Below are 26,148 nucleotides of genomic sequence, written 5' to 3'. Positions count from 1 at the left end.
CGGCTGCCAAGAAAGGCCATGGAGCTGGCTTCCTGGGGGAAAGGAAGAAGGGGAGGTAGAGCTCCATTCCCCAAAGAAATTGCAGGCATTTCTCCATGGACTGAGTGCCAAGTGCTGGGCTGAAGCCGGCTCAGTGGCTGAGAGTGAAGAAGCCCAGGGTCCCAGGATGGCTGGACCCAGGATGGCCGGACCCAGGATGGCTGCTGGCCAGCAGACGGGAAGGCGGCCAGGAAGACCTGCAGAGGAGCGTGCAGAGCGGCACGAGAAGGCAGCTGTGCAGAGGCCTGCGCTGAGCACCCAGGCTGAGTGCACTGGAGGCACAGCTGGGGAAGGCAGAAGCCAGCCAGACAGGGTGGCAGGTGGCCATGTGGCAGATGGAGCAGCTCAGAGTGCACAGAAGGCCACATGGCGGGTCCCATGTGCCAAGGGGACAGACTCCCTGCACCTGCGGATAGCTGAAGCCAACTGGATTGGAGCATACGCAGCAAAGATAAGGCCAAGACCAAGGCCGGGACAAAGCAGGAAGAGCCCTGCTGGGGAGGGCAGCCCTGGTGGGAGAAGAGAAGGCTGCAGCTGGAAAGGGCCAGGGCCTTCTAGGAAACACCTGCGGTGCAGGGATGAGGCCAGGGTCGGGTCTCCTCCACACTGTAGTCTACCAGCTCACAGCACTTGGAGGGCTTCAAATGGAGGAGACAAAGGCACTGCAGCTCCCCAGGAGAGGACTCAACTCAGCAGAAGCAGGCCACGAATAATCTTGAGCACCTGGGATTCTCCACCAAGCCAAACCTTTCATCTGAGAGCACTGGTGTCATGAGTCACGGGACAGTGGGCTGTCCCAGCTGTGCCCTGCCCACCAGAGCCTGTTTGACCACAACACTGAGGCATGCCACTGCCCGAGCCCCCACCTTGCTCCAGCCAGTTCCTGAAGTCAGTTCCTGGGAGCCTCTGGGCCTCAGGGCAGAAGACGCCACGCGCGCACACACACTCGGCTTTATGGAGCAGGATAGAAGCCCAGCCAAGGGCCGGGTGGCTCCTAGAGGCTGGGGCTGGGGCACGCAGGCCTGTTGCTGTGGTTCCTGCTTTGACTCACCTTCTCCCTTCAAACTCACTAGCCAGCCCAAGCCTTCCGGGGCAGGCATCCTCTTCCCAGGAGATGCCCAACGCAGGGAGAGGGTGCAGCATTCCAGGCTGCCTATGTCTGGTAGAAAGGCAGGCATCCTGCCCACAGCAGAGGACAGCAAACAGCTGAGGGCCCAGGGCAGCGAGCAATCCCGCTCTGGTAACTCCTGAGGATGGCATGTTCCAGAACTTTAAGTGACCTCAGGAAACCAAGAGAGCTGGTAACTCTGAGGGGCCCAGAGCTCAGTGCCCTCCTCCAGTTCTGCCAGCTCCAGCAGAATACAAGTGAGGTGGGGGCTGTATGCTGCTGGGTGGGTCGCTGAGGCTGTCCCCAAGGATGCCAGCACAGGGACATAGTTATCTGGTCCTAGGAGTCACCTGAGAGAGCCACAACTAGGCCGCTCCTAGGGCTCTCCAGTGGGCTTTCTGGGAAGGCAGGGGGCGTTCCTGGCTAGCCTGTCACTACAGTCCTTCAGGCCCCTCCTTTCCTTTCCTCCCACCCACCCCCAGTTCATGGATTAGGAGATGCCCTTGCGCCTCATCTCCAGGGCACAGATGATGCCACCCACAAGAGCCAGAAGCACTAGGAAGACATGGAGACACACCCTGCATCCCAAAGAACTGTGACCATGGGGCCCCGGGGAACACCCACAAACACCTGCAGAGACAGAGAAGGTAACACGGGGCCACAAAAAGAAGGCATATAGCAGAAATAAGGGAGGCTCTGGGAGGTCCCCCATCCTGCTCCAGGGCAACACAGAGCCAGAGTGGCATTCCCACATTCAGGCTAAGCTGGGTGCCACCCCATGCTTGCCCACGGCAACCATGAGCACGCAGGACGAGCACCAGTGTGCAGGATGAGGCTCTGCACCCTCAACTCTCCGTTGTGAGCATCATTTTTATTGAAACACAGAAACTGCTGAGACCACTGTGTAAAACAAAGAGAAGGGGCTGTGCCCCGAGTCTGACACCGCAAGCCTGCCCCAGGCAGCGTGCACACACAACCCCATACACACGTGCCTTCCACTTCAGCGCCGTCCCCTCCCCCACGGCATACTCAGTGGGCACCACAGTGTGCCTGGCGACCTCAGCCAGCACACTGGCAGCCAGACAGGAGTAGCGGGCAGTTTGGGGGAGCCCTGCCTCCTCCCAAGTGGCCCTGTGCCCAGCAGCAGCCCTGCCTTGGCAGTTAAGGGCTGCCCAGCTGCCCAGGCCTGGCCATGGGGGCAGAACACAGGGCCCATCCTCCCTGCCATGTGCAGGAGGCCAGCCAGCACCACACTCACCCCGCCAGCCATCAGGAGCTTGTACCGGAACTCAGTGGTGGGGTTGTTGAAGGTGAGCTTCTCGCAGCGCAGGTGGTTCACGGGCGGGTTGCCCTCCAGGTTCAGGAACAGGTCGTAGGTGAAGCAAACCTTCCTGGGCTCCTCCTTGAGCAAAGACAACAAGGAAATCCGCGTTGGGGATGGGTGGAGGCCACACCGTGGTGCTCCTGCACCTGCCTCCACCTGTCCCCAGATCCTCAGCTGCTCTGTCACTCAGAATAAATGAACTTGCTCCCTACAGCAGAAGGGCAAAAGCAGGAGCCCTAGAAGAAGATGTCATTTGTCACAATGCCCAGATGCTCACCACAAGTCATCCTGTCACAGTATACAGAGCCTGCGCACTTCCTTGTCAGCCCTCACACCATGGGCAAATGGGAAGTTGAGGCTCACAAGATACCTGGCCCCTCAGCGGTGGTGTGGGCCCAGCCCACACTCAGGCGGTGCTGAGCCTGCAGCATGTCTCCATGTTGGCACTATCCACAGGCCACATGACCATTCCAGTCATCAGCACAGAGCAGGGCCAGGCATCTGTGGGACAAGTGAGTAAAGAGCCCCCAGGGGGAGGAGCTGAATCTCAAATCACCACACACACACACACACACACACACACACACACACACACACGTGCACGCGCGCATGCACACAGAACCTGTGTGATGGGATGCGAGAACACAGGGAAGGGAAGGGACCAGACACAGCAGGATTCTTCACACAGACTGTCCAGCACTAGCAGCACCATTGACAGAAAGTGATTGATGGATGCCAGAAGGGGGGACAGGAAATGACTGAGAATGAGGACCAGGATTCCTTCTGGGGTGATAGCAGTATATATCGGGAGTTAAGACTGAAGACTGCAGCTCAGTGTGAATGTGCACAGCCACTGCTGGGTATGCACACTAGAAAGGGTGAGTAGGTGTGTGAACTACATCCTAGTCTGTTCCAGAGAGAAAAACACTGTGGAGGAATTCCGGGCGGAAAGGCTTGCAGATGCAAGCTCAGTGGGAGGCAAAGAGGGGAAGGAGCCCCAAACCCCCAGGGCTGGGAGGACTCCCTGCAGGGCCGTGTCAGCCAAGGCTGGGGCTGGTCAGGCCAGCCAGGAGCGCGGCAGGGAGAAGGTGAGGGCAGTATCCTTGTCAGGAGTCCCAAGGGCCCCCTTGTGGCCAGGACTGGAAAAGGAGGGTAGAGAAGAGCCTCAGCTCTTTGAGGGGGACCTGGTGCTGCTGTGGCCTGGCAGGCCAGGAAGGAAGGGCAGTGCAGGTGGGCGTGAGCCAGAGAAGCCTGGAGCAGGAGGACAGCATGCCGCTGGGGACTGCTGGTTCTGAATGGACCCTTGCCAGCACCACAGACGCCACCACCCTGTGTGCCTCTGGGCAGTGGAGGGAGCGTCACCCAGGAGGCCCCAAACTGTAGGACAAGGGACCTGGTTTCTTCAACAAACTAACCATGGAGGGGAAGGGAAGGCAGGAGGGAAGGGGAGGGAACAGAGAAGAAGGGGAAATCTACAGATGAAAAGGGCTCTTAGACCACATTTGACAGCCTGACTCAAACAGAAAGAAACAAAAGTAAACATGGACTTATTAAGGGATTAAGGATCATTAGTGGTAAATTAGTATATTAATAACTACAGGAAAATAGAATTAAAGGGAGTTAAGGGCACCACACTAGACCATGCGCACCTTGGCAGGGGCCAGCAATGCCAAGCTCACTGGTCTGGTGAAGGCCCTCACCCTCCCATCTCCAGCTTCAGGCCATGGCTGTGACTGAGGGTGCACAGGAGGGTGGACGCTGCCCAGTGCTAGGTAGGGTATAAATGCTGAGCCTGCCCTGGGCAGCAGCCCTCTGGGCCTGTCAAGTTCCCCCACACAGGTGTGTGGTACTCCCACTCCATACAGCCAAGAGGAGGGCACAGGTGGAGCAAGCCCTGGCAGTTTCTCCAGACTCTGGACCCTTTCAGGCCCCCAGGGGCCCACAAGCTCCTGGACTTGAACTCAGGCCTCTGGCTTACCAGGCAGCTCTCTACCTGCACCAGGCACCCGGCCTTTTGCTTAGTTTTTCAGGCAGGGTCTCCTCCAGGGTAGCTGGTATGACAGGCCTGTGCCACCACACCCTGTGTCAGCAACATTCGTCAGCCACATTTCTTGTGGAATACTGGGGGGAGGGGGGGCAGCACGGAGCCAGACAGAGGCCGAGCCCAGCACCACCCACAACTGGGGTGACTGTGGGAAGCGGCCTCCTGAGTCACTGATAGTCAGAGGTGCTCCCTTGGGACCAGCCCCCTGGCCTGGATACAGGCCAGCGTCCTTCAGATGCTGGGGAACTAGCCAAACTGGTGACAGTGTTCCAGTGCAGCCTGTGCCCAGGCCCCTGGGGCAGAGCTCAGAGCCTGGGGCTAGCTGACCTGGCAAGTGCTGCCTGGGGAGGAGCCCCAGCGGGCCCCGGAGTCCAGGCCAGTGCCACAGGAGAGCGCAACACCTCCTGGGATGTCTTTAATCCCCACAGTCTCCCAGCCACCTCTGCCCAACCCACACAGACAGCTCGGGCTCCAGAGTTCTCAGAACCCTAATGTGATGGTGGCCTAAATACCATGGTGTTGTCTTCAGCATCATCCAGACAGGACCAGTGACAGGGCTCCCCTTAAGGAGGCCCCAGAGGAGGGGGGTGGGGAGGAGGGAAGGGGGAGATGGCGTGAGAGACACAGCAACCAAGAGCACAAAATGGTCATGATTGAAATTATTAAAACGATACAAAAACAAGCTGGGCACTGGTGGCTCACACCTGTAAAGCCTAACTACTCAGGAGGCTGAGATTTGAGGATCACAGTTAAAAGCCAGCCTGGGCAGGAAAGTCCCTGAGACTCTTTATCTCCAATTAACCACCAGAAAACCAGAAGTGGAACTGTAGTTCAAAATGGTGGAGCAGGGCTGGGAATATGGCCTCGTGGCAAGAGTGCTTGCCTAAAAGTGGTGGAGCACTAGCCTTGAGCAAAAGAGCGCAGGGACAGCGCCCAGGTCCCAAGTTCAAGAGCCATGACCAACCAAAACAAAAACAACAAAACAAAATGTAGGGCTATGAGGGTGGGGAAAGGGGAGCATTGAGGGGCTGTAATGCTCCGCAAATGGCAGGACCCAGCTCCATCCCCAGAGCCTAAAATATGAAAATAAAAACACAAGCACAGTGTGGTGGCAGGTGCCTGTAATTCCAATGCACCAAAGACTGTTGCAGAAGGATGGTGAATTTGAGGTCAACCTGAGCTTCAGAGCAAGACCATCTCAAAAGAAAAAAACAACAGGTAAATAAAAATAAAATGCTAGGGAGCTGAGACAAGTGACAAAAGACAAGAGACAAAGCGCTTGCCTAGAAAGTGTAATGTACAGGGTTCAATCCTCCCCCCCAAAAAAAGACATAAAAATAAAATGTTAGGAAAAACTGAAGTTTTTGCCTGTGTGCTAGAGAGGAAAGCTAAGTTGGTAACTGGTTTCTAGGTGGGACGATCCTGTGTAGTATCCTTAAGGAGGTTCCCCAAGCAGACACATCCAGAAATAGCTGCAAAGTATGGGGTAAGATGGTTACAAAGTACAAGGTAAGATGCCCAGCACCGTCCCCACTCTCTTGGTGAGACAAGGTAGGGTCCCATCAAACCAGAAGTGGCAGAGCTGAAAGCAGAGGGAGCTGCTGGTTTGCTCCTGCTGTTCTCTCTACTTCTGTGCACATATATTTATATTTGGGGGATGCAGAATCCAGGCTTGAACTCAGGGCCTCATACTTGCTTGGCTTGCTTGCTCACAGCTGGCCCTTTACTAGTCGAGCCACACCCTAGCCCTACTTCTGAGCATATTTTTAAGTTTTCTAATTAAAAAAAAAAAATGTTGAGTACATGTGCTTGGCTTTGTCCCAGCCCCCTTCAGAGCTCTGAATCGAACACAGCTCCATCTGTGCCTTGTCCTATAAGCCTGCTCTGTCCTGGTGCTTGCTGGGCCCGTGGTAAACATGGGCCTCCGCCCCTTCGCCAGGGTCCCCATGGGCTTTGGCAAGTGCCTGGCTTCCTGCTGTGTCACAGGCTTGAACAGTGTTCCACACCAGCCACACCAACACAGAATCACTACTCACAGCAGGCGCCAGCACAGGAAACTGAGGTTTGATGCCCTCAGCCATATGTGCCAAAGCCACATGGAGTAAATAAAGGCCAAACCCATTAGATCTGTGTCCAAAGCCCCCTGCACCTGCAGGGCCCAGTGGTGCAGGAGCAAGGGCGTTCCAATAGAAGAGCACGGGAAGGAAGCTGGACACACAGCGCAGACCAGCAGACCTGAGGCATGCAGCCCAGGCTGTGGGAGACAAGCCTGGGTAGTGCCAGGGGCTTTGCAGCCGTGTCAGCCAGCAGCAAGAAACAGATGTCGGGTAGACCATAGCTGTGCCAAACGACCAAGCCTGGCCCACAGGCTGCGGGAGGCCTGGCAGCAGGAGGCAGTCGGTGCTTCCAGGCAAAGGGCCGGAAGAGAAACTTGAGAGAAATGGAGGAAAGCTGTGATTTGACAGCAGAGCTCCGGGGTGACAAAGCAGCTCTGCCACTGACTCTGTGTGACTCTGGGCACAGCACCACATCTTTCTGAGCCTCAGTGAGGGGGAATTCAGGTGGACAGGACAGAAAGTACTGGGTGCAGCTGTGTGAGGGCCTGCCAGAGCCAGGGGTGGTGCAGAGGGTCCCTGCTCTGCTGTGTCAACCGGCAGCAGACAGGGGAAGTCACCATGGTCAGGGCTGCCCTGGCCTGCAGAGGAAGGGCGGGCTCTTATCTGTGGGAGGACCTGGGGGGGGGGGGTTACAGGAAGGGACAGGGGGCAGATGCTCCTCCATGGACCCAGTGCCCTCAGGCTCATGCCTCAGCTTCCCCAGCACAGTGCTGCCTGGGTGGAGCTCTAGGAGAGGGGAGTGTCACCGTGGCATGACCAATACGTCGGGCAGTCAGCTGCAAACCTTCCCAGAGCAAGCAGTTGGTTGCAGGTTGGGGGTCCCAGGTTCCTGTCTTTGTGTCTGTGCGAGCTGCAATGCAGGAAGATGGAGAATGACTTCACACTTCCACAAGGAAGAGGAAGGATGGCAACACGACCTGGTGCTGGCTTTTTCCTCTCTGCACCCCTTGTGGACTTCCCATGTACCACCCCCAGCTCGGTGCACCCAGGCTGAGTGGCCCATGTCTCCAGCCCACACTGCCTCCCTCCCCACAAGAGCCAGGGTGACACCAGACCACAGAGCTCAACACAGCACGACCTGTCTTCCCGGGCCCTTGGTGGGGTGCAATGGAGGCTGGCCCGGACCCCCTGCCCACATGCCATCCCTTCACTGCACAACTCCCACATGTTGGTCAGGGCACCAGGAGAACCAACCAAGCCAGGCCAGCAACCCTGGGGACACAATGGGAGTTCTCAGCTCCAGGCCAGTCCCCAACTTTCTCCAGAGGCCCCAGGATAGGAGTGTACTACTTCATGTACTCTTGGGCCTGCCCACCAGACAGACACAGACACACACACACTCAAATGTGGCCCTCCTGGACAAGCACCGTGCTACGGGAAGGGCCAGCATGCGCTCCCAGAGCCTCATAACTCAGCAGCTGGGTCTGACCTCCCCTGTCTTCTGTACAACGCCCTTCTCTTCTGCTCTGGCTCCCTACAAACCACCCAAGTCCTTCCTGCTTGGGGGCACTGGGTAGCCAGCTGTTCCTAGGGAGCTCAGTGGGCTCACTGAGGGGCTACCCACCCCTGAATGCTGTAGAGCCCCAAGGAGCCCAGGAGCCAGCAAGGGGGGCACAGCAGCTTCCACAGAGCTGCCCCAGAGTTTCAGTTCCAATCAAGGGCAAGAGACAAGCTGGCTGGCCAGGACCAGGATGGTGCTGCAAGCTGTTTCCATTCCAGAGGACGGTGAGGGAGGGGTGCCATACAAGGTCCTGCCCGGCCAAGTTGTCCAGCAGCTGCCCTGCAACCTCCATGCAACATGGCTGGGGTGTGGAGAAGCTCATCTGAGGGTCCAAAGCTCTGAAGAAGAGCTGATCGACTTATTTTTAAAGCCTTGGCTGGGAATGTGGCTTAGTGGTAGAGTGCTTGCCTAGCATGCATGAAGCCCTGGGTTTGATTCCTCAGCACCACACACACAGAAAAAGCCAAAAGTGGTGCTATGGCTCAAGTGGTAGAGTGCTAGCCTTGACCAAAAAAAAAAAAAAAAAGCCAAGGATAGTGCTTATGCCTGAGTTCGAGCCCCAGAACTGGAAATAAATAAATAAATAAACAAACAAAAGTAAAGCCTTTGCTGGGGTGCAGCTCAAATGGTGAGCACCTGCTGACACACACAGGACCCCAGGCTGCAGCCCCAGCAGCATGGCAGGAAAAAAAAAAAAAAAAAATCTGTGAGCACTGATGGCTTGCTTGGGGAGCTGCAAACGATGGAGGGAAACTTGTTGGCAGCACAGCGCTTCCTCCCTTCAAATGTGCCCCAAGCGGAGGAAGACGCAGGCAGAAGGGAGGGAGCCCTGTCCTGTCTGAGCTGTGAGCACAATGAATGCCTGTGACAGCCAGGCCGGCACTGGCCATGAGGACGGGTGACTTTGAACTTGGACAGCCTTGCTCCATCTTGTGGATCCTCTCACCTCCTCTGTTTTGTCAAGTGCTCTATGCTGGACACGCCGGGCTAGGGGCAACTGTTCACTTTGAGAAAGGCTGGGGGGTGGGGATTAAGTCACATCAAATGACACTGTGGCAATGACTCAAGCCATGCTCAAGCATAGCCACAGTGAACACAGGGCCCAGGCCACAGCCTGGGAGCCAAACCCAGGACAGGGCCCAGTGCATTGTCTGGCAGCTGCTGACTCGTTTCAAGACAGCCTGGGCCAGGTCTGCCCATGATGTGACTGGTCCGCAGGGTGACACAGGACACAGCTGGACCTCATGCCCAGAGGGGCAGCTGAACTGGGGACTTAGAAGAAGCCACCATCTGCTGTGGTGGAGTGGCAAGTGCTGCCACGTCACCCAAGGCACTCCAGGGGCTCCCGGGCGTGTATGGGCACCCTGACTCTGCCCTCAGGTGGCTGCTGCATTGTTTTTTGTTTTTTTTTAGAAGATGCCCATCCTTCAGCTTGGCTTACTCTGTCTCCCCTGAAGGAGGCTCTCCCAAGCCCCTCCTGCCAGGACCCCAAGGCAATGATGGCACCCAGAGCTTCAGCCTCAAGAGAATGTGTGGCACCTGCCTCTGACATGTCTGCTTCCATGGCTGTGTGTGGCAGCTCCCTTTGAGCCCCATAAGTAATGGGGCCATGACTCGGTCCTCCTCAGGTACCACACTTAGTAGCACTGTGGGCAGGAACAACCCCAGCAATGGGTAAAAGACAAGCAGACCCTTCTCTCAGTGCAAATGAAGGAGGGTGGCCCCACACCTCTGCCCTCTCTGGGGCTCTCTTCACTTCTTCACATGGCTCTGGCAGATGCTGCCCAGGAGGTAGCCAGAGGCCAGCAATGGGTTTTGCTTTTTTGTTTTCAGGGAGGTTTTTTGGTGGCAGTACTTAAACTCAGAGCCTCATGTTCTTGCAATAGTCTTTTTCACTCATGGCTGGTGCTTATCAGTTGAGCCATGCCTTTACTTTTGGCTTTTTGGCTGGCTAACTGGAGATAAGGGTCTCTCAGATTTGTGTGCCAAGGCTTGCTCCAACCTCAATTCTCAGATCTCAAACTCTTTTTTTTTTTTTTTTTGCCAGTCCTGGGGCTTGAACTCAGGGCCTGAGCACTGTCTCTGGCTTCTTTTGGCTCAAGGCTAGCACTCTACCTCTTGAGCCACAGCACCATTTCTGGCTTTTTCTATATATGTGGCACTGAGGAATCGAACGCAGGGCTTCATGTATATGAGGCAAGCACTCTACCACTAGGCCATATTCCCAGCCCAGATCTCAAACTCTTGAGTAGCTAGAATTATAGGTGTGAGCCACTAGCCCCTGATTGGCAAAGGGTTTTGCATATAATTCCAAAAGCACAATCCATAGGAGGAAAAAATAATAATAAACTATCAAAACTTAAAACCTGTTCAGTAAGACATATTTTGAAAGAAAAAAAGGACTAGGAGGAAAAAATGAAAATAATACATTAGATCAAAGATTTGTATCCAACATATGTAAAGAACTCTCAAAACTCAACAATAAGAAAACAATTCCAGGTGTGGTGATACCCACCTATGATGCCACTAATGAGGTCATCTGGACAAAAGCTCATGCTTGAGAAAACCACTAAAAGCAAAAGGACTGATGACATGACGTAAATGGTAGGGCATCTACCTAGCAAGTATAAGACCCTCAGTTCAAGCCACAACACTGCCACAAAACAATATAGAGAACACTTTGATACCTCACCAAAGTTATGTATGAATTGCAACAAGCCCTTGAAAGGATCCCAATGATGCCAGTACACAAGGAAGCTCATCTTACCCAGTAGGATAGCAACAAGCACCATACCAGGAATAGCCAGCATGGTAGCCCCAGGAGAGCTGAAGACTGGGACCAGAGTCCCAGACTGAGAGCCTGGCTCAAAAAAAAAAAAAAAAGAGATGAGGTGTACTAACAGAATGTGAATGGGAGCTGCTCAGGCCAAGTCTGGCTATCACTCAAAAAACTAAAGGCAGACCCAGCAAAAGACCCATAATCCCACTGGCCTAGGGCACAGGGGAGATGGATATCATGTTATGGGAAGGGTACCTCATTGAAAGGGCTGAGCAAGTGTCAGCTACCCACCGGAAAGGAAAGATGAGGTATAGAGTAAAGCGACAGTCTCATCTCACAAAGTTCCAAATTCTTATCACAACCCAACTAACAACCTCTCTCTTTAGTTTTTTTTACCAAACAAACTGATAACATGGGCTAGGAATGTGGCTTAGTGGCAGAGTGCTTGCATAGCATGCATGAAGCCCTGAGTCTGATTCCTCAGTACCACACAAACAGAAAAAGCCGAAGTGGTACTATGGCTCAAGTGGTAGAGTGCTAGCTGTAGCACAGAGAAACTCAGGAACAGAGCACAGGCCCCAAATTCAAGTCTCAGGACTGGCAAAACAAACAAAAAACCTGATAACTTTTGTTCAAAAGAGAACTGTATAAAATTATAAGTGCTGGCAGGCACTGGTGCACTGGGGCTATGACACAATTGGCTCCCAGTCCCAGGGACCAGGTCTCCTTGAGCTAATGGCAGGAAAGCTGTACGGTGAACATGTGGGCCTAGATGCAGGATGTGTCCCGACACCACCACATCAGGATGAAAAGTAACAAGGACCCAGAGGGTGCACCCATTGGCCCAGGCAAGAAAGGGCCCCCTTACAAGCCACAGAAAACCATACCTCATGACAAACCACAACAGACGGAAGAACACCTGAAAAATAAATACTCTGAAATTCAACAGCCACTTGGCCAAACACTAAGTCACTAGAAAAATTAGACAACACTGAGGCAAAGAAAACAAAACCCAGTGTGCAAAGCTTGTGTCACGGGCATGACCCCTGCACAAGACAAGACAGGGATGAAAGTGAAATGGAGCAAACCTACTGGCTGGATTAAATCACAGTTTGCTTCTTCCCTGAGATCAGCTACATGGACAAACTTGTTAACAGCATTAAGAAAAAAAAAGCTCAGGAAGTAACCAAAGTCAAAACACACGTGGGAACTATCAACCTCACATAATGAGAAGTCTAAGAGGGTGCACCACGCTAATTACCAGCTACAGAAAATGGCACCTGCCTAGAAACATAACCAAAACTATTTAAGAGGGAGAAATTCTTGACAGCTCTTCTGCAAGAGACTGAGCCAGCCATCAAAACTTCCCCTAAGAATATGGCCTAGTGGCAAGAGTGCTTGCCTCATATACATGAAAGCCCTGGGTGTGATTCCTCAGCACCACATATATAGAAAAGGCCAGAAGAGGTGCTGTGGCTCAAGTTGCAGAGTGCTAGCCTTGAACAAAAAGAAGCCAGAGACAGTGCTCAGGCCCTAAGTCCAAGTGCCAAGACTGGCAAAAAAAAAAAGCAACTTCCCCCCAAAAGCTGGGCACCGGTGGCTCATACTTGTGCTCCTAGCTATTCAGAAGGCTGAGATCTGAGGATCATGGTTCAGTCCAGGCAACAAAGTCTATGAGATTCTTATCTTTAACCAACAAAAGGCCACAGAAGTAGAACTTTGGCTCAAGTGGTAGAGTGCTAGCCTTGAGCCAAAATGCTCAGGGACCATACACAGGCTCTAAGTTCAAGCCCCAAGACCAGCACAAGAAAAAAAAAATTTTTTTTAAACTTCCCCCAAAGAAAAATGCAGAGCCTCAGAGACAAAGTATCAGGGCAGGATGTGTGCTGGCACTCCATGTCAGCACTAGCAAATTTGGTGTTGGGAGACACCACAAAACCAAGACTTGTACAAACCTTCAATGAAACACTAGCAAACCAAATCCAGCAGCTCACAGGAAGATCATATGTGGATCGCATACCAGCACTTGATCATCTCCACACAGGCATGGCAAAGGGTGTGTCGTAAGAAACACACCCTTAGCCTGTGCCCCAAATGTGGGCAGAGGTTCCCAGGGCCTGGAAACCTGCAGTTAGGACCATAGCACAGAGCTCCGCAGACACTTGTGCTAGCTGGAAGTGTGCAGAAACCTATACATTTGGTGCTAGAAAATGTCATGGGCAGGTTGTGTTTGTTTACAATAAGAAGTGCACTTTCTTAATCTAATGAAGGGCATCATGACAACCACAGTGTCCACAGCAGACACATCAGTCCACAAGGAAAGGGGAAAACTACTGACCCTGTGGCCCTGTGCTCTAGGCCTCACCAGACAGAACACTGAAAGAACCAAGGTCTCGAACCTGGAAAGGAACATGATGCTGCAGATCCACACAAAACCCCACTGAAGCTAGTGAACGTGTTTGGTCCAGTTGTAGGAAACAAGGCCAAACACAACTCAGTGTGAGACTGAAGAGAGGCCTAGCATGTGATAGACTGCAGAATTCCAGCAGGCCTTGCCAGAACTAACACTGACTTCTCAGACCCCACAGGACAGAAAGGGAAGGGGCCTACCAGACCTCCCATGAAGCCAGTACTCCATGAAGCTCAAAACAGCTCAGGGACACAACAAAAGAGAACTGTAGATCAGCCTCTTTGACAAACACAGATACAAAAATCCTCAATAAAAGACTTGCTAAGCAAATGCACCAATGCATCAAACAGGTTAGCTACTACAACCAAGTAGGCTGCATTCCAGGGATGCAAGGTTGGCTCCATCAGCACTTCCTTTATAAGTGACCCGACTCAGGCACTTTGTGTGTGCGCTCAGATGAACAGAAGGGAGTCCAGAATAGCCAAAAGCATATTGGAGGGATACCCCACAAAACTCAGAGTTGGAAAGCTCATACTTTACAATTTCAAAACTTCCTACCAAGTCCAAGGCCCCAGGTTCAACCCCTAGTACTACCACCCAAAACAAACTAAGAAACAGAATCACCTGGATGAGGGCTGAGGATGGAACTCAGAGATAAAGCACTTGCCCTAGCAGGTGTGCACCACAGGGCAATATATGCCATCCCTGGCACACTGTCTAGCATTCCACGTACCCCAGGGCAGGACGTAATGCTGCCATCCACTAAGCTTTCCTTCCTGTGCTGACAAGCCCCGCAGCGGCAGGGCAGGCCACCCAGAGCATGCTCATTGCTCACCATGGCTTTCAACAGCTGTGTTTTGCACTAAACTTCTACACAGGGACCCAGAAGTATACAGAACACAGGACATAGGACAATACTGTCCCTGTCCCTAGCAGTGACTAAAAAGCCAAGTTCAAGAGTCAGGGGTTCTAGGTCATGTCTGCCACCATGTGGAAGCAACAGGTGTGTCTAAAAGTTCCAGTCCCAGCCTCACTGCCACTGTGGCCCTGACCATTGCACCCAAGAGCATCCTTCGGGGTTGGGTGGAGACTAGACAAGTGCACACTTTCTGCCCAGTGCCTGGCACTTACATGGCACCTATACCACCCCATTGCCAGGGGCTGCTCCTATATGGGCAGACAGGCTCACCTTGGCCACCTCAACAAGGCACCCTAGAGCCCTGAAGAAGCCATAACCATTTAAAAAAAAAAAAAAAAAAAAAGGTCCTGGAGAACAAACAGGGCACAGAGCTGGAGGGAGCAGCCAGCCTGGTCCTGGGAAAGCTGTCAAACAGGGCTGCAGGAAGCCTGCCAGCCACATGGCTTGAACAGGGATCCATAGACACAGCAGCTGGCATGGGAACTCAGACGCACTCTCTCTTGCAATCAGACACTGGCCCTCTTCTCTCTGACAGGATTCAAAAGAAAACACGGGCTGGGATTCAGAAAACTCACTCTACCTAAAACAATTCTATTGATATAAATGGCACCTTGATAAACCAGACCTAAAGCTGATGCTGGGGATGCTGGGGGCAACATAGCAGTGTGCTCTGGGACAGTAAAAGTGGGCAAGCATGTCACCAACACCCCAAACTAGGTTCAAGGACCCCAGAAAGGACAAGGGTGGAGAAAAGACCCCTGGGAGGGCTTTTCTGCCTTCCTGAAGCCCAGCACAAGCCCAGCATGGATGGGCTCGGCCAAGGGGCAGCCCAGTCCCTCCCCCAGAGGCAGGATGGAGACTTATAGCCCTAAGCTGGGCATCAGTCTTGGTGAGCAGTGCACAGGTGTGGCTAGCAGGTCAAGTGACACCTGCTCAGTCCGCCCTAGTCCACATCTGGTGCTGCTGGCTGCCTGAGATTCCTGCTCTAAGTGAAGATGGGGAGTGGAGCTGAATCCTGCCTCCTCAGGTGGGTTCCAGAAGTCCCCACCACTCAGTGCTGACAACAGCTTGGCATGCAACAGGTTCATCCACAGCACTGCAGAAGAAAGTAAAGGAGACCAGGAGCACAATTCTCCCGAAAGTCTTCCTGGCCACCCTCAAACCCAAGGTCTGAACAAGAGGTCCATGAACATGGATGACAGCTCCACCCCCTGGACATTTACAAGCTCTGACATAGATCAAAGGGAGGGAGGAATGGCCTGAGGGAGGAAAAGAGGGAAGGAGAGAGGGATGGCCTGAAGGAGGAAGGGAGAGAGGGAGTCTGACTTCCTTCCAGGGGCCAAGTGTCCAGGCTCTGAAATCATCTCCCACATCGAGACATGAACTTCATGCTACCTCCACATGGGGTGTGCCAGAGGGCAGAGGACAGCAGGACAAGGGCATCGGTGCCCGCCTCAGCTTTGCACTACTGTGCTGCTCCCTCAAGGGAACCAAGGGGCTCATGGGCACAGCAGTCCAACAACAGCCTTGGAATCAGAAAGACAAAAAAGCCATGTACTGATGGCTTGCAATTGTAATCCTAGTTACTCAGGGGGAGGCTGACATCAGAGGATTTTAGCTCAAGACCAGTCTAGGCAGAAAAGTCTATCTCCAATTAACCAGCAAAAAGCAGGGCTGGAAGTATGACTCAAGCAGTAGAGTGCTAGCTGAGTAACCAAGCAGGTGAATAAGCCAAGTGAGTGTAAGGCCATGTGCATGAGCTGAAGCCCTGGTAGGGGGAAAAAATCAGAGAGCCAAATTGCTGTGTTCTGTGGCGAGGGCACCTCCAGGTCTGGCAGTCCCAGCTGAGACCCAGAACAACATGGGCAGCCATGACCCTGCTGGCCACAGCACAGAGCCCTTCCCTCCCCCAGACAGGGCTCTGTTTGGCTCATGATCACAAAGAGGTGACATTGGACCTGGCCACCCTGAGGGCCAAGGTCAAGCTGAAGCCCAAGCAGCAAGCACCTCCACCGTTCAGGGTCTCCAGGGCCAGGAGCAAGGTTCTGGGAACTGCCTGCCCAGTGCACTAGCTGGCCTGCATGGTGGGCCCCAGTCCTCAAAAGACTCTGGGGCCCATGGGACCCTACACTGCTTCAGAGCCTCAAAGGCACTTAGTCTAAGTCATCTAGCATGAGTTTCAGCCAGCCACAGGGGTCCTCATTCCTGGAGAATTCCAGCTAGCACAGAGCAGGTGGACCACGTGATGCCTGCCCATCCTGGGGGGGCTGCCATCATTTCCCTGCCATTGTCCACCAAGGAGTTCTCTAGAAGTACTTGTGCACACTTCTGGGTGAACTGTCTGGGCCCCTAGGGCCAAGAGCAGGGACATGGGGGCACAGACGGCCTTAGTTGTGCTCCTAGCCTCTGGGCCTCTACCCACAAACACCACAGAGGGCCCAGGAGTCTGTGAGCAGCTCCCTGGCAGGCCAGCTAGGATGCCACTGTGCTCCCTATTGGGGGCATACCAAAGCACCTCTCCAAAGTCCCTGTGGTTGTGTGGTTTGTAGAACAGCGTAGCTCTTGCTGCATCCATGGCAGGGCTGGGTACAAACAAGGGTCTCTTTCCAGCAAGCAAAGTGGCACCAAGGACCCAAGGGAGACCCTCCAGGAAAGCCACTCCAGTCCAACTAGGCAAAGCCAGGAAATGTCACTGCTTGCCTCTAGGGGGCACCTGTGAGCAGGAAAGGTGGGTGCAGCACTTTTTAACTACAGACCATTTAAGAGATAGATACCAGAGGGCTGGGAGTGTGGCTTAGTGGTAAAGCGCTTGCCTACCATGCATGAAGCTCTGGGTTCGATTCTTCAGTACCACACATAAACAGAAAAGGCTGGGAGTGGTATGGTGGCTCCTGTGGTAGAGTGCTAGCCTTGAGCTCAGGGACAGTACTCAGGCCCTGAGTTCAAGTCCCAGGACTGACAAAAAAGAAAAGAGAGTGAGAGACACCAGAGTCTACAGACTCAGAAGGTAAAACAGTGGTTTCCATTGAAGATGATGGTCTGCAATGCATTTCACAACTCAGAATAACCAAACTCTCCAGTTCTCAACACACAGAAAGGAAGGACACAAGGTAGAAAAGCCAATGTCACACTGCACATGTTTTAAATCACACCACTGTGCACATAGTCAATCATAGAAACATTTTGAGCCAGACATAGTGGTACATACCTGTAATTCTAATACTTCAGAAAAGAAAAAACAAAAAAAACTCTTTCTGGGGTTTGAAGTCAAGGTTGGCGCTTGCTAGATAGGCATTTTACCACACTCATGCCTACTACATTTCAATATGCTGAAAAGAAGCCTCTTGCTCCCCAGTTAATTATGCTGCCGTGTTTAATTCCCTCCCTGTCACACCAAATTTGGTTCTTCCATTCAAAAATCATAATGACACAAGCAGCTTGTCTGATCTTTACAGATTTTTGTCACCACAATAGCCAGTAACAGCTGTCGAGGGTCCTGGCAGAGCCTTCCCTGGGGACATTTAGATGTTTACTCACTCGCTCATTCATTCTATCAATCAATCATTATTTTGGTGGTACTGGGGGGCTTGAATTCAGGTCCTGGGCACTGTCCTTTAGCTTTTCTCAATGAACATTTACACTCTATCACTAGAACCACACCTCCACTTCTGGCTTTTCTGGTGGCAAATTGGAGATAGCAGTCTCATGGAGTTTCCTGCCCAGGCCAGCTTCAAACGTGGATCCTCAAATCTCAGCCTCCTGAATAGCTGAGATTACAGACAGGAGCCACAGAATCCTGCCAGCTTGTTCATTTTCTTCTAGGCAAGGGGCTATGGCCTGGTGCAGCCTGTTAGGAGTGCCACCTGCTTCCAGCCCAGTCTTTCTAGGGAAACTCAATCCCTGGCCAGCATTCCACCAGGATGGCTTTGCTCTCCTGGGACTTGAGCACTTTGTCCATCATACTTAGGAAGCTTCATTGACTTCCTACCAAGAAATTCATTGGTTGATTTTTGGTCTTTAGAGACTGTAGCCCAGGCTGGTCTAGAACTCATGTCCCACACACTGCCCACCATTATTGCAGGGTCCTACCTTGTTTCTGAAGTGCACCTCGATGGGCATGATGAAGCCAGCATAACCCGACTCCTCCACTTTGTAGGGGGGCTCCTTGCACACTGAAAAGAAAGGGAAAACCATCCATAAGCTTCCTGCCCCCTCTGCCCCACCTCCCCTGGAGCTGGCTGGCATCTCTTGGGAAGACCAAGTTCCCCAGGGAGAAAGGTGTCCATGCCAGGGGTCTGGGCAGGAGAAAGGTGATCTGCTGCCACCTGAGCCTTCAGTGAATTGTCCAGGAAGGGGTGGGGAGGAAGCTAGGGCCCCAGCAGGCCTCCGAGGCAGGCCAGGCCAGGCACAGGCTATAGCTGGACAATGTCCCTGACTCCAGGCCTCACGAAACACCTGGCTCTGTGCAGGGCCAGGCACACAGGACATGAGGAGATGGGTTTCAGGGTTCTCTTCCGAGCTCCTTTAGCACCTAACAACCGCTTGCCCATGTTGCTATGACAGAGCAGCACGACCCCAAACACTTAAGAAAACAGCAACAAAAACTTGAACATGAGTAAAGTACACATAAAATACGTCCATCATCTCATCCAAAATAAACCACATGCTTTGACATGTCGCTGTCACTATGCAAATGCCATGGAAATAAAGTTTCCAGTTTATAAGGGAAAAAAAAATCATAGCAATAGAGAAGCGGGTGTCCTATCCTGTCCCTCCAAGGGCCACATGGGAAAGGAAGCCCCTCTGCTTGCTCGTGAAGGTCCTAACACCTTACTGAGGCTCTCGGACATGTGAGGAGCTGAGGGATGCAAGAGCATGCACCGAAGTGCACACCTGTAGAACTATTGCCGTGGGGCTGCCCGGAGGAACACCTGGCACACAAATGGCAAGGACAATGCTGCGCTCTCTGTCTCCATACCTCAGTCACCCTGAACAACTGCAGGCTTTGTTCTTTGTCATCACCTCCCAAACTTTGCACCCTGGTCAGCCACCATTGCACCTGCTTCTGAGTTGGGACTTTTTCACTGACAAGTGAGATCGGATAGTGCTTACCCTCCTGTGACTGGCTTGTCTCCCCTAACAGAATGTCAACTGCTAGAACGGCAATTCTCTTTTTTAATTTTTTTTTGTTAATATGAAAGGGATGTACAGAGGGGCTACTGTTTCATAAGGTAGGCAATTTTATCCTTTAGGAAGGTAATTATTAAGGAGGCCAGAAGCTGCTGGAAAAGTTAACTAGAACCTAAGAAAACACCCCCTCTTAAAGATGTAAGATTTTTCTTTAAAGAGGGGAAGAGACTCTGATATTATGTATTTCACATCTGTGAAGCTTGGCAGGGGCCAGGCTGGAATGACCAGGCCCATGGCCCTCCCACTAGGGGAGGAGCATCCCCATTGATTCTTCCCTACTTTCTCTCTCACTGTCCTCCTCCACAGCTGCCACCTTCCCTCAAAGCCCAGCTCTGGCCCGGCCATCCCCAGTTCCAGCCACTGCCTTGCCATGTGCAAGCCTGCAGGAGCCTCATCAGAAGACTCACTGTTGCCCACAGCAGTGACCACAATGTCACCTGCACACCATTCGCTCCACTGTTCATGGTGGCAGGGCTGCCACAGAGGCCAAGAGGACAGCTCTAGCCCCTTGGGCTTACTTGGGGGGAGGGGGTGTCACCCTCTCACTGACAGAAATGAGAGCCAACCCTAGGCCATTGGCTAGAGGTACAGCCCAAGGAGAGCAGTTCCTTTCTCCACCCCAGCCACCCCTTCCCCCTCCTTGATGGCTTCCTGGGGGCTGGAGAGAAACTCTGAAGTGGCCCAGCTCCAGCAGACTCCTAGCACACCCTGAGATCTGCACATCCTAAGCATCCCACAACCAACGACCCAGGATGTCCACTGCTCCAAGAACCCGCAGCCACCTCGCCCTGCGCTCACCTGTCACCATGCACTATTGAGGCAGCACCCAGCCCTGCAGGCCACGCAGAAGCACAGTTCACAGCCTGACGCCACTACCCAGCACCTTGATGGGCATGTAGGCCACCTCTCACTCCTAGACAGCTCCACAGATGACTGCCATGGCCAGCCTGGCTGTCCCCTGCTCCCCACCTCCAAAAACCTCGTCTCTCCACAAGCCCAGCCTCAGAGCCCCCTCTGCCTGGCACCCTCCCTCAGGGACCCAGTGCCCTCAAGGCCCACTCACCACCCTGCTTCTCCAGCTCCACTGCAGACTGCAAGGCTGTCTCTCATAGGCTGGACATAACACTTCCCTCCTCTCAGAAGCATTTAACAGATACCCCATAGTGCCACTGCAGGGACCAGAGGCCACACCCCCATCAGGTGGTCCAGGCCCTGGTCATGGTCTCTCCAGCTACCTGACCATGGCCCAACTCCACCAGCCAACGGCATCCACCAACTGTTCTTGGTGCACAAAACCTGGCACAGGGCTAGATACCCCAATCCCCATCCAGACACTTCAGCCTACACAGAGGAAGAAAGGCAGAGTGGCACAGGCAGGAAAGGTGGCCTCTGCTCACACTGTGGCCCCCTGAGGAGAGCCAGAAAAGCAAGAGCCTGGAATGGCATCCAGACCCCAAGCCATACCCACCCCATCCCACCTAGCCATTAAGATCCCATCAGTGGCTGGGAATATGGCCTGATGGTAAAGTGCTCATCTTATATACATGAAGCCCTGGGTTCAATTCCTCAGCACCACATATATAGAGAAAGCCGGAAGTGGCGCTGTGGCTCAAGTGGCAGAGTGCTAGCCTTGAGCAAAAAGAAGTCAGGGACAGTGCTCAGGCCTTGAGTTCAAGCTCCAAGACTGGCAAAAAAAACCCAAAAGCAAACAAGATCCCATCAGTGCCACCTCCCAGCAGGGAGCGGCCCAGGTTCTTTGGCCTCTGACCTCCAGGTCAACCTGCTTCTGCTGAGGGCAGTCATCTCTGCAAAGCAATCTGTCACCCTTTATCTCATCCCCCTCAAGGTAAGGCCTACCTGTGTTTCTCCAGCTGTCCCTAGAGGCCTAGCCCTCCAAGTCTGGAGAGTATGGAACCATCCAGGGATAACTAAGAGAGGGGCAGACTTCCAGAGCAGTAGGGACGCCAGGAGCGCACTGCCCAGGGGCCTACCTGCAGGGAGAGCTGAGCCAAGCTGCAGATGGATGTGGGGAGCTGAGCGGGGAGAGGCAGGGCCCAGAGAGCTTCAGCAGGCCACCTGCACCAAGGTGCACTGGGCAACAGGCCCCAGAGGACAGGCCTGGGTGGTGAGGCTCCTGAGGGCAAAGCAGGAGGGAGGTACCATGGGAGTGACCGAATAGCAGGCAGGGGGCTAGATGACGCTGACAGAATTAGTGGTACGGGCTGCACAACCTCATGACTATGCCAGGTACTAGCCAGCCATGCAGAATGAAAGGTGAGCTTGTAACCTCACTCATCATCTTGGAAAAGGCAGACTAAGAGGCCGTGCTTATAGCAACAGCCCTGGGGCTCCAGCCTCCCCCACCCCACCCTGGCCAGCATGGGGAAAGCCAGATGGTTCCACGTCTTGAGAACAAGGAGGCAGCTGTCTGGAGAGAGCAGAAGTGTAAGCTACGCAAGTGGTCCTCAGTACTAATTGGGAGGCCCCACCCATACAACCCAGGAAGACAGTTGAAGATAGTGGAGAAACTGCAACCCGAAGAGAGGAAAATCACACAAAAACAGGCTGAGTGCATCTGTGTAAAGTGCTGGCCTCATCACACACACAAACATACGCATACGCATACACACACACACACACACACACACACACACACACACACACACACAGAAAATCAAGACTCTCAGACCCAAGGATATATACCCAACAAATAAAAACAAGACAGGCTGGGCACTGGTGGCTCAAGCCTATAATCCTACTCAAGAGGCTGATATCTGAGGATCCTAGGGAGAAGCTAGCCCAGGCAGGCAAATCTGAGACTCTATTCCCAATCTACCAGGGGAAAAAAACCAAACTGATGGTGTGACTTAGGTGATAAGAGTACCAGCAATAGGTGAGAAAGCGGAGTGAGAGCGCAAGGCTCCAAGTTCAAGCCCCAGTGCAGGCACAAAAACATAAGCCAAGAGTAGGCTTCTAAATATTACCACTTCTTTAGTTCAACAGTGAGGTTGGAAGGAAAGACCCAGCAGATGCAGGGAGTGGGCTGGCAGCAGCCGCTGCATGGGGCTTACGCAGCGCCCTCGCTCCCTACACCCATCTTACATCCAGACACAAATGTTTACATTTCCATACAAGGAGACAGCAATGTGAGAAAGTGAGGGGACAAAGCATCCTGGGAAGAGAAAACAGATAAACAAGGAGGCCATCATGGATCTAGAAGAAAACCTTCTGACACAAGGACAAAGACAGTACATGTCACGAAACACAGTAAGCAGAACCAAAGTCCCAGAAGCAACAAATGCCACCTGGCATATCCCCTGTGCTACTGGAGACACGGAGGAAGTGGCACTGTCAAGCTCCATGGGAGCTGGGTGCTAGTGACTCACATCTGTAATCCTAGCCGCTCAGGGGGCTGAGATCTAAGGATTGGGGCTTGAAGCCAGCCCAGGTAAGAAAGTTTCTGAGACTCTTATCTCTAACTACCAAAAAAGCTGAAAATGAAGCTGGGGCTATAGTGTAGAGCATTAGCCTTAAGAGAGGGAAAGAAAGAAAAAGGAAAAAAAGAAACCCGCTCAGGGACAGTACCCAGGCCCTGAGTTCAAGCCCCAGGACCCACACAAAAGAAGAAGAGGGCTAGGAATACGGCCTAGTGGTAGAGTGCTTGCCTCATGAAGCCCCAGGTTCGATTCCTCAACACCATATACATAGAAAAAGCCAGAAGTGGTGCTGTGCCAGCCTTGAGCAAAAAGAAGTCAGGGACAGTGCTCAGGCCCTGAGTCCAAGCCCCAGGACTGGCAAAAAAGAAAGGGGGGTGGGAAGGAGAAGGAGGAGGAGGAGGAGGAGGAGGAGGAGGAGGAGGAGGAAGAGGAGGAGGAGGAGGAGGAGGAGGAGGAGGAGGAGGAGGAGGAAGAGGAAGAGGAGGAGGAGCAGGAGGAGGAGGAGAGGAGTTCCAAAGGACACACAAGCCAACTGCTGCATGTCATTGAGTCAGAATAATGGTATCTTACCACGTGCCAGTGCTGGGCAGCCTCACCCGCAGCCCCCTTGGGAAATTTCCTAAGTAATTAATCTCTTGGGGTGGCACTGAAGAAATCACTCTAGTAAAGGAGGAAATAAAGCAAAACAAAGGGGAATAGATAAATCCTTCCCAGTGGAGAACGGTGAAGAAAAGGCCCAGGTGATAGCTAGGGAGGGTGTCTCAGAAGACTCAGGGTCATTGGAGGGAAGATGGGGAAACACAGTGGACTAAAGAGGTGAAGGAAAACATAAACATGCTCCACAGAAGAAATGAAATGACAAAGACCCAAAAAAAAGAAGAAGCAAAGGTTATTCAAAACTCATTGCCCAGCCAGGCACAGTGGTACACACCTATATCCCCAGTGACTCAGGAGGCTGAAAGCTGGAGGATCACAATTCTAGGCCAGCTCCGGCAAGTTAATGAGGCCCTCATCTCAGCCAAACCGGGTGTGGTAGCACACCCAGGAGGAACAGTGCAGTCCAAGACTGGCCCCAGGCAAAAATGCAAGATTCCATTTAAAATGTAACTAGGCAGGTGCTAGTGCCTCACTTCTGTAATCCTAGCTACTCAGGAAGCTGAGATCTGAGGTTCACAGTTCAAAGCCAGCCCAGGAAGAAAAGTCTGTGCAACTTTTTTTTTTTTTTCTGGTCGGTCCTGGGGCTTGAACTCTAGGCCTGGGTGCTGTCCCTGAGCTCTTCAGCTCCAGGCTACTGTTCTACGACTGGAGATACAACACCACTTCCAGTTTTCGGGTGGTTAATTGGAGATAAGGACTTTCCCACCAGGTCTGGCTTTGAACTGCAATCCTCAGATCTCAGCCTTCTAAGTAGCTAGGATTACAGGTATGAGCTACCAGCACCCAGCCTGTGAGACTCTTATCTCTTATCACCAGAACAGCAGAAATGGCACTGTGGCTCAAAGTGACATAGCACTAGCTTTGAGCAGAAAAGCTCAAGGACAGCATCCAGGCCCTGGGTTTAAGCCCCATGACTAACCAAAATAAAAAACAGTAAAAAACAAAAAAAAAGCAAAAAAAGACTGAGGGTTGGAGGTATGACTCAAGGAGTAGGGCACCTGTCTAGCAAGAGCATGTCCCTGAGTTCAAACCCCAGCAGTGGGAGGAATAAAAAAGCCACTGTCCGGCCATGCATGGTAGCACATGGCTATAATCACACCACTCAGGACAGCAAGGCAGGAGAACTAGCAGTCCAGGCCACCTTGCAGCTAGACTCTCACTCAAATCCCCCCACCCTACACACACACACACACACACACACACACACACACACACACACACACACACACACACAGCCCAAATATGAAACAAACAAAACGGCTGAATTTTAAACAAAAAAAAATGATGGAAGACAGCCCATCTGACCTCAATTTGACCTTGACTAGTCTGCTTTGAGTAGCCCAGAGTTGGGCCGTGGGACAGAAAGGAAGAATGAAGTCCTGGCAGCCAGCCAGCCTGCCGACCAGCCAACTACACAAAGTCAGCGCTGCTTCCAGCCACCCAGCCTGAGTCCTGCCCGTCCAGGGCAGTCTTGGCTTTAGGTCAACAAGCTTGACCCAGTCAAGTGCAGCTCTGGTCAGGAGAGAAGGCTTGAGGAGACAAGGGCTCCCTCGGCAGGGAATCAGACCCCAGAACCCATATGTTCACAATGAACTCCCAGGCACCAAGGCTAGAGCAGAGCACACCAGACTCGGATAGCCACCTCTGCCGTGGGGGAGGAGGTAGCAAAGGTGGAAGATCCACAGTACAGAGGCAAGGCTGAGGGAACAGCCTCCCTACCACCTCTGCTGCTTTCCTGGCCAGCCACCTTGGCCAGGTGCCTCTGGGTGACACCCTCCACTCCAGGACACCAGCACTAGACACCAGGGTCCTCTCAGAATACTGAATATTCACAATGACCCTCCCTCACTTACTCTGCCATACACCTGCCAGCCAGGATGGGGACAGATGGGAATGGAGCATGGGTGGTTGTTTGAGGTCCATGTGACAGAGCCACCTGACAGACTGCAGCAAGTGTGCTGGCTGCTAAGCAAAGGTTCAGGGACCTGGAGCTCACGGTACATGACTGCATCACTCTCCTGAAGGCTCCTGGGGCCCCAGGGCACTGTGTCACCAAGACACTGTGTGGCCCGGGGCCTGAGGAAGCATGAGGAGTACAGCTGGCCCTCTGGGGAGAATGAAGAGTGTGGGGGCAGCAGGAAGTGCTAAGTAGCCGGTACTCTTTTTATCAGTAAGCACTTTAAGAGTATCCGCCATGGTCAGTGAGGGAGGAAGGGAGGGGGTAAAGGGGAGAGAGGACAAAACCCATAAGAAAAAGAAATGGTCACTGACACGAGGAATCTTTGGAACTGTCAGTTTCTACTGGCAGATGTCACATCTGCCATCCCATGTCATGGCAGGAGTGTTTGGAAGCAACAAAAGCCTCCCTTACCTTATCAACACCCTGACTCAAGATCCAGTCACTGGGAAGATGGTTTGCATGTATGAAAAGAGAACTACGGGGCTGGGAACATGGCCTGGTGGTAAAGTGCTCGCCTCATATACATGAAGCCCTGGGTTCAATTCCTCAGTACCACATGTATAGACAAAGACGGAAGTGGCATTGCTACTCAAGTGGTAGAGTGCTCTAGCCTTGAGCAAAAAGAAGCCAGGGACAGTGCTCAGGCCCTGAGTTCAAGGCCCA

The 26,148-nt window shown here is 52.9% G+C and overlaps 1 protein-coding gene across 1 annotated transcript in view; it reads right to left on the bottom strand.

Moving 5' to 3' along the window:
* Mllt1 (MLLT1 super elongation complex subunit) overlaps positions 1–26,148 on the bottom strand; it is a 49,534-nt gene that overhangs the window by 11,628 nt on the left and 11,758 nt on the right. Inside the window, exons 3-4 of the mRNA XM_048341887.1 lie at positions 18,331–18,413; positions 2,406–2,549 (exon numbers count right to left, since the gene is read on the bottom strand). Coding sequence (XP_048197844.1) covers positions 2,406–2,549; positions 18,331–18,413 — 227 coding nt within the window. The remainder of the gene's footprint in view (positions 1–2,405; positions 2,550–18,330; positions 18,414–26,148) is intronic.

The sequence above is a fragment of the Perognathus longimembris genome, chromosome 3 (assembly GCF_023159225.1).
Source record: "Perognathus longimembris pacificus isolate PPM17 chromosome 3, ASM2315922v1, whole genome shotgun sequence".
Taxonomy (NCBI): Eukaryota; Metazoa; Chordata; class Mammalia; order Rodentia; family Heteromyidae; genus Perognathus; species Perognathus longimembris.
The sequence above is the reverse complement of the archived record's forward strand: the minus strand, read 5'-3'. Positions and strand labels throughout refer to the sequence as shown.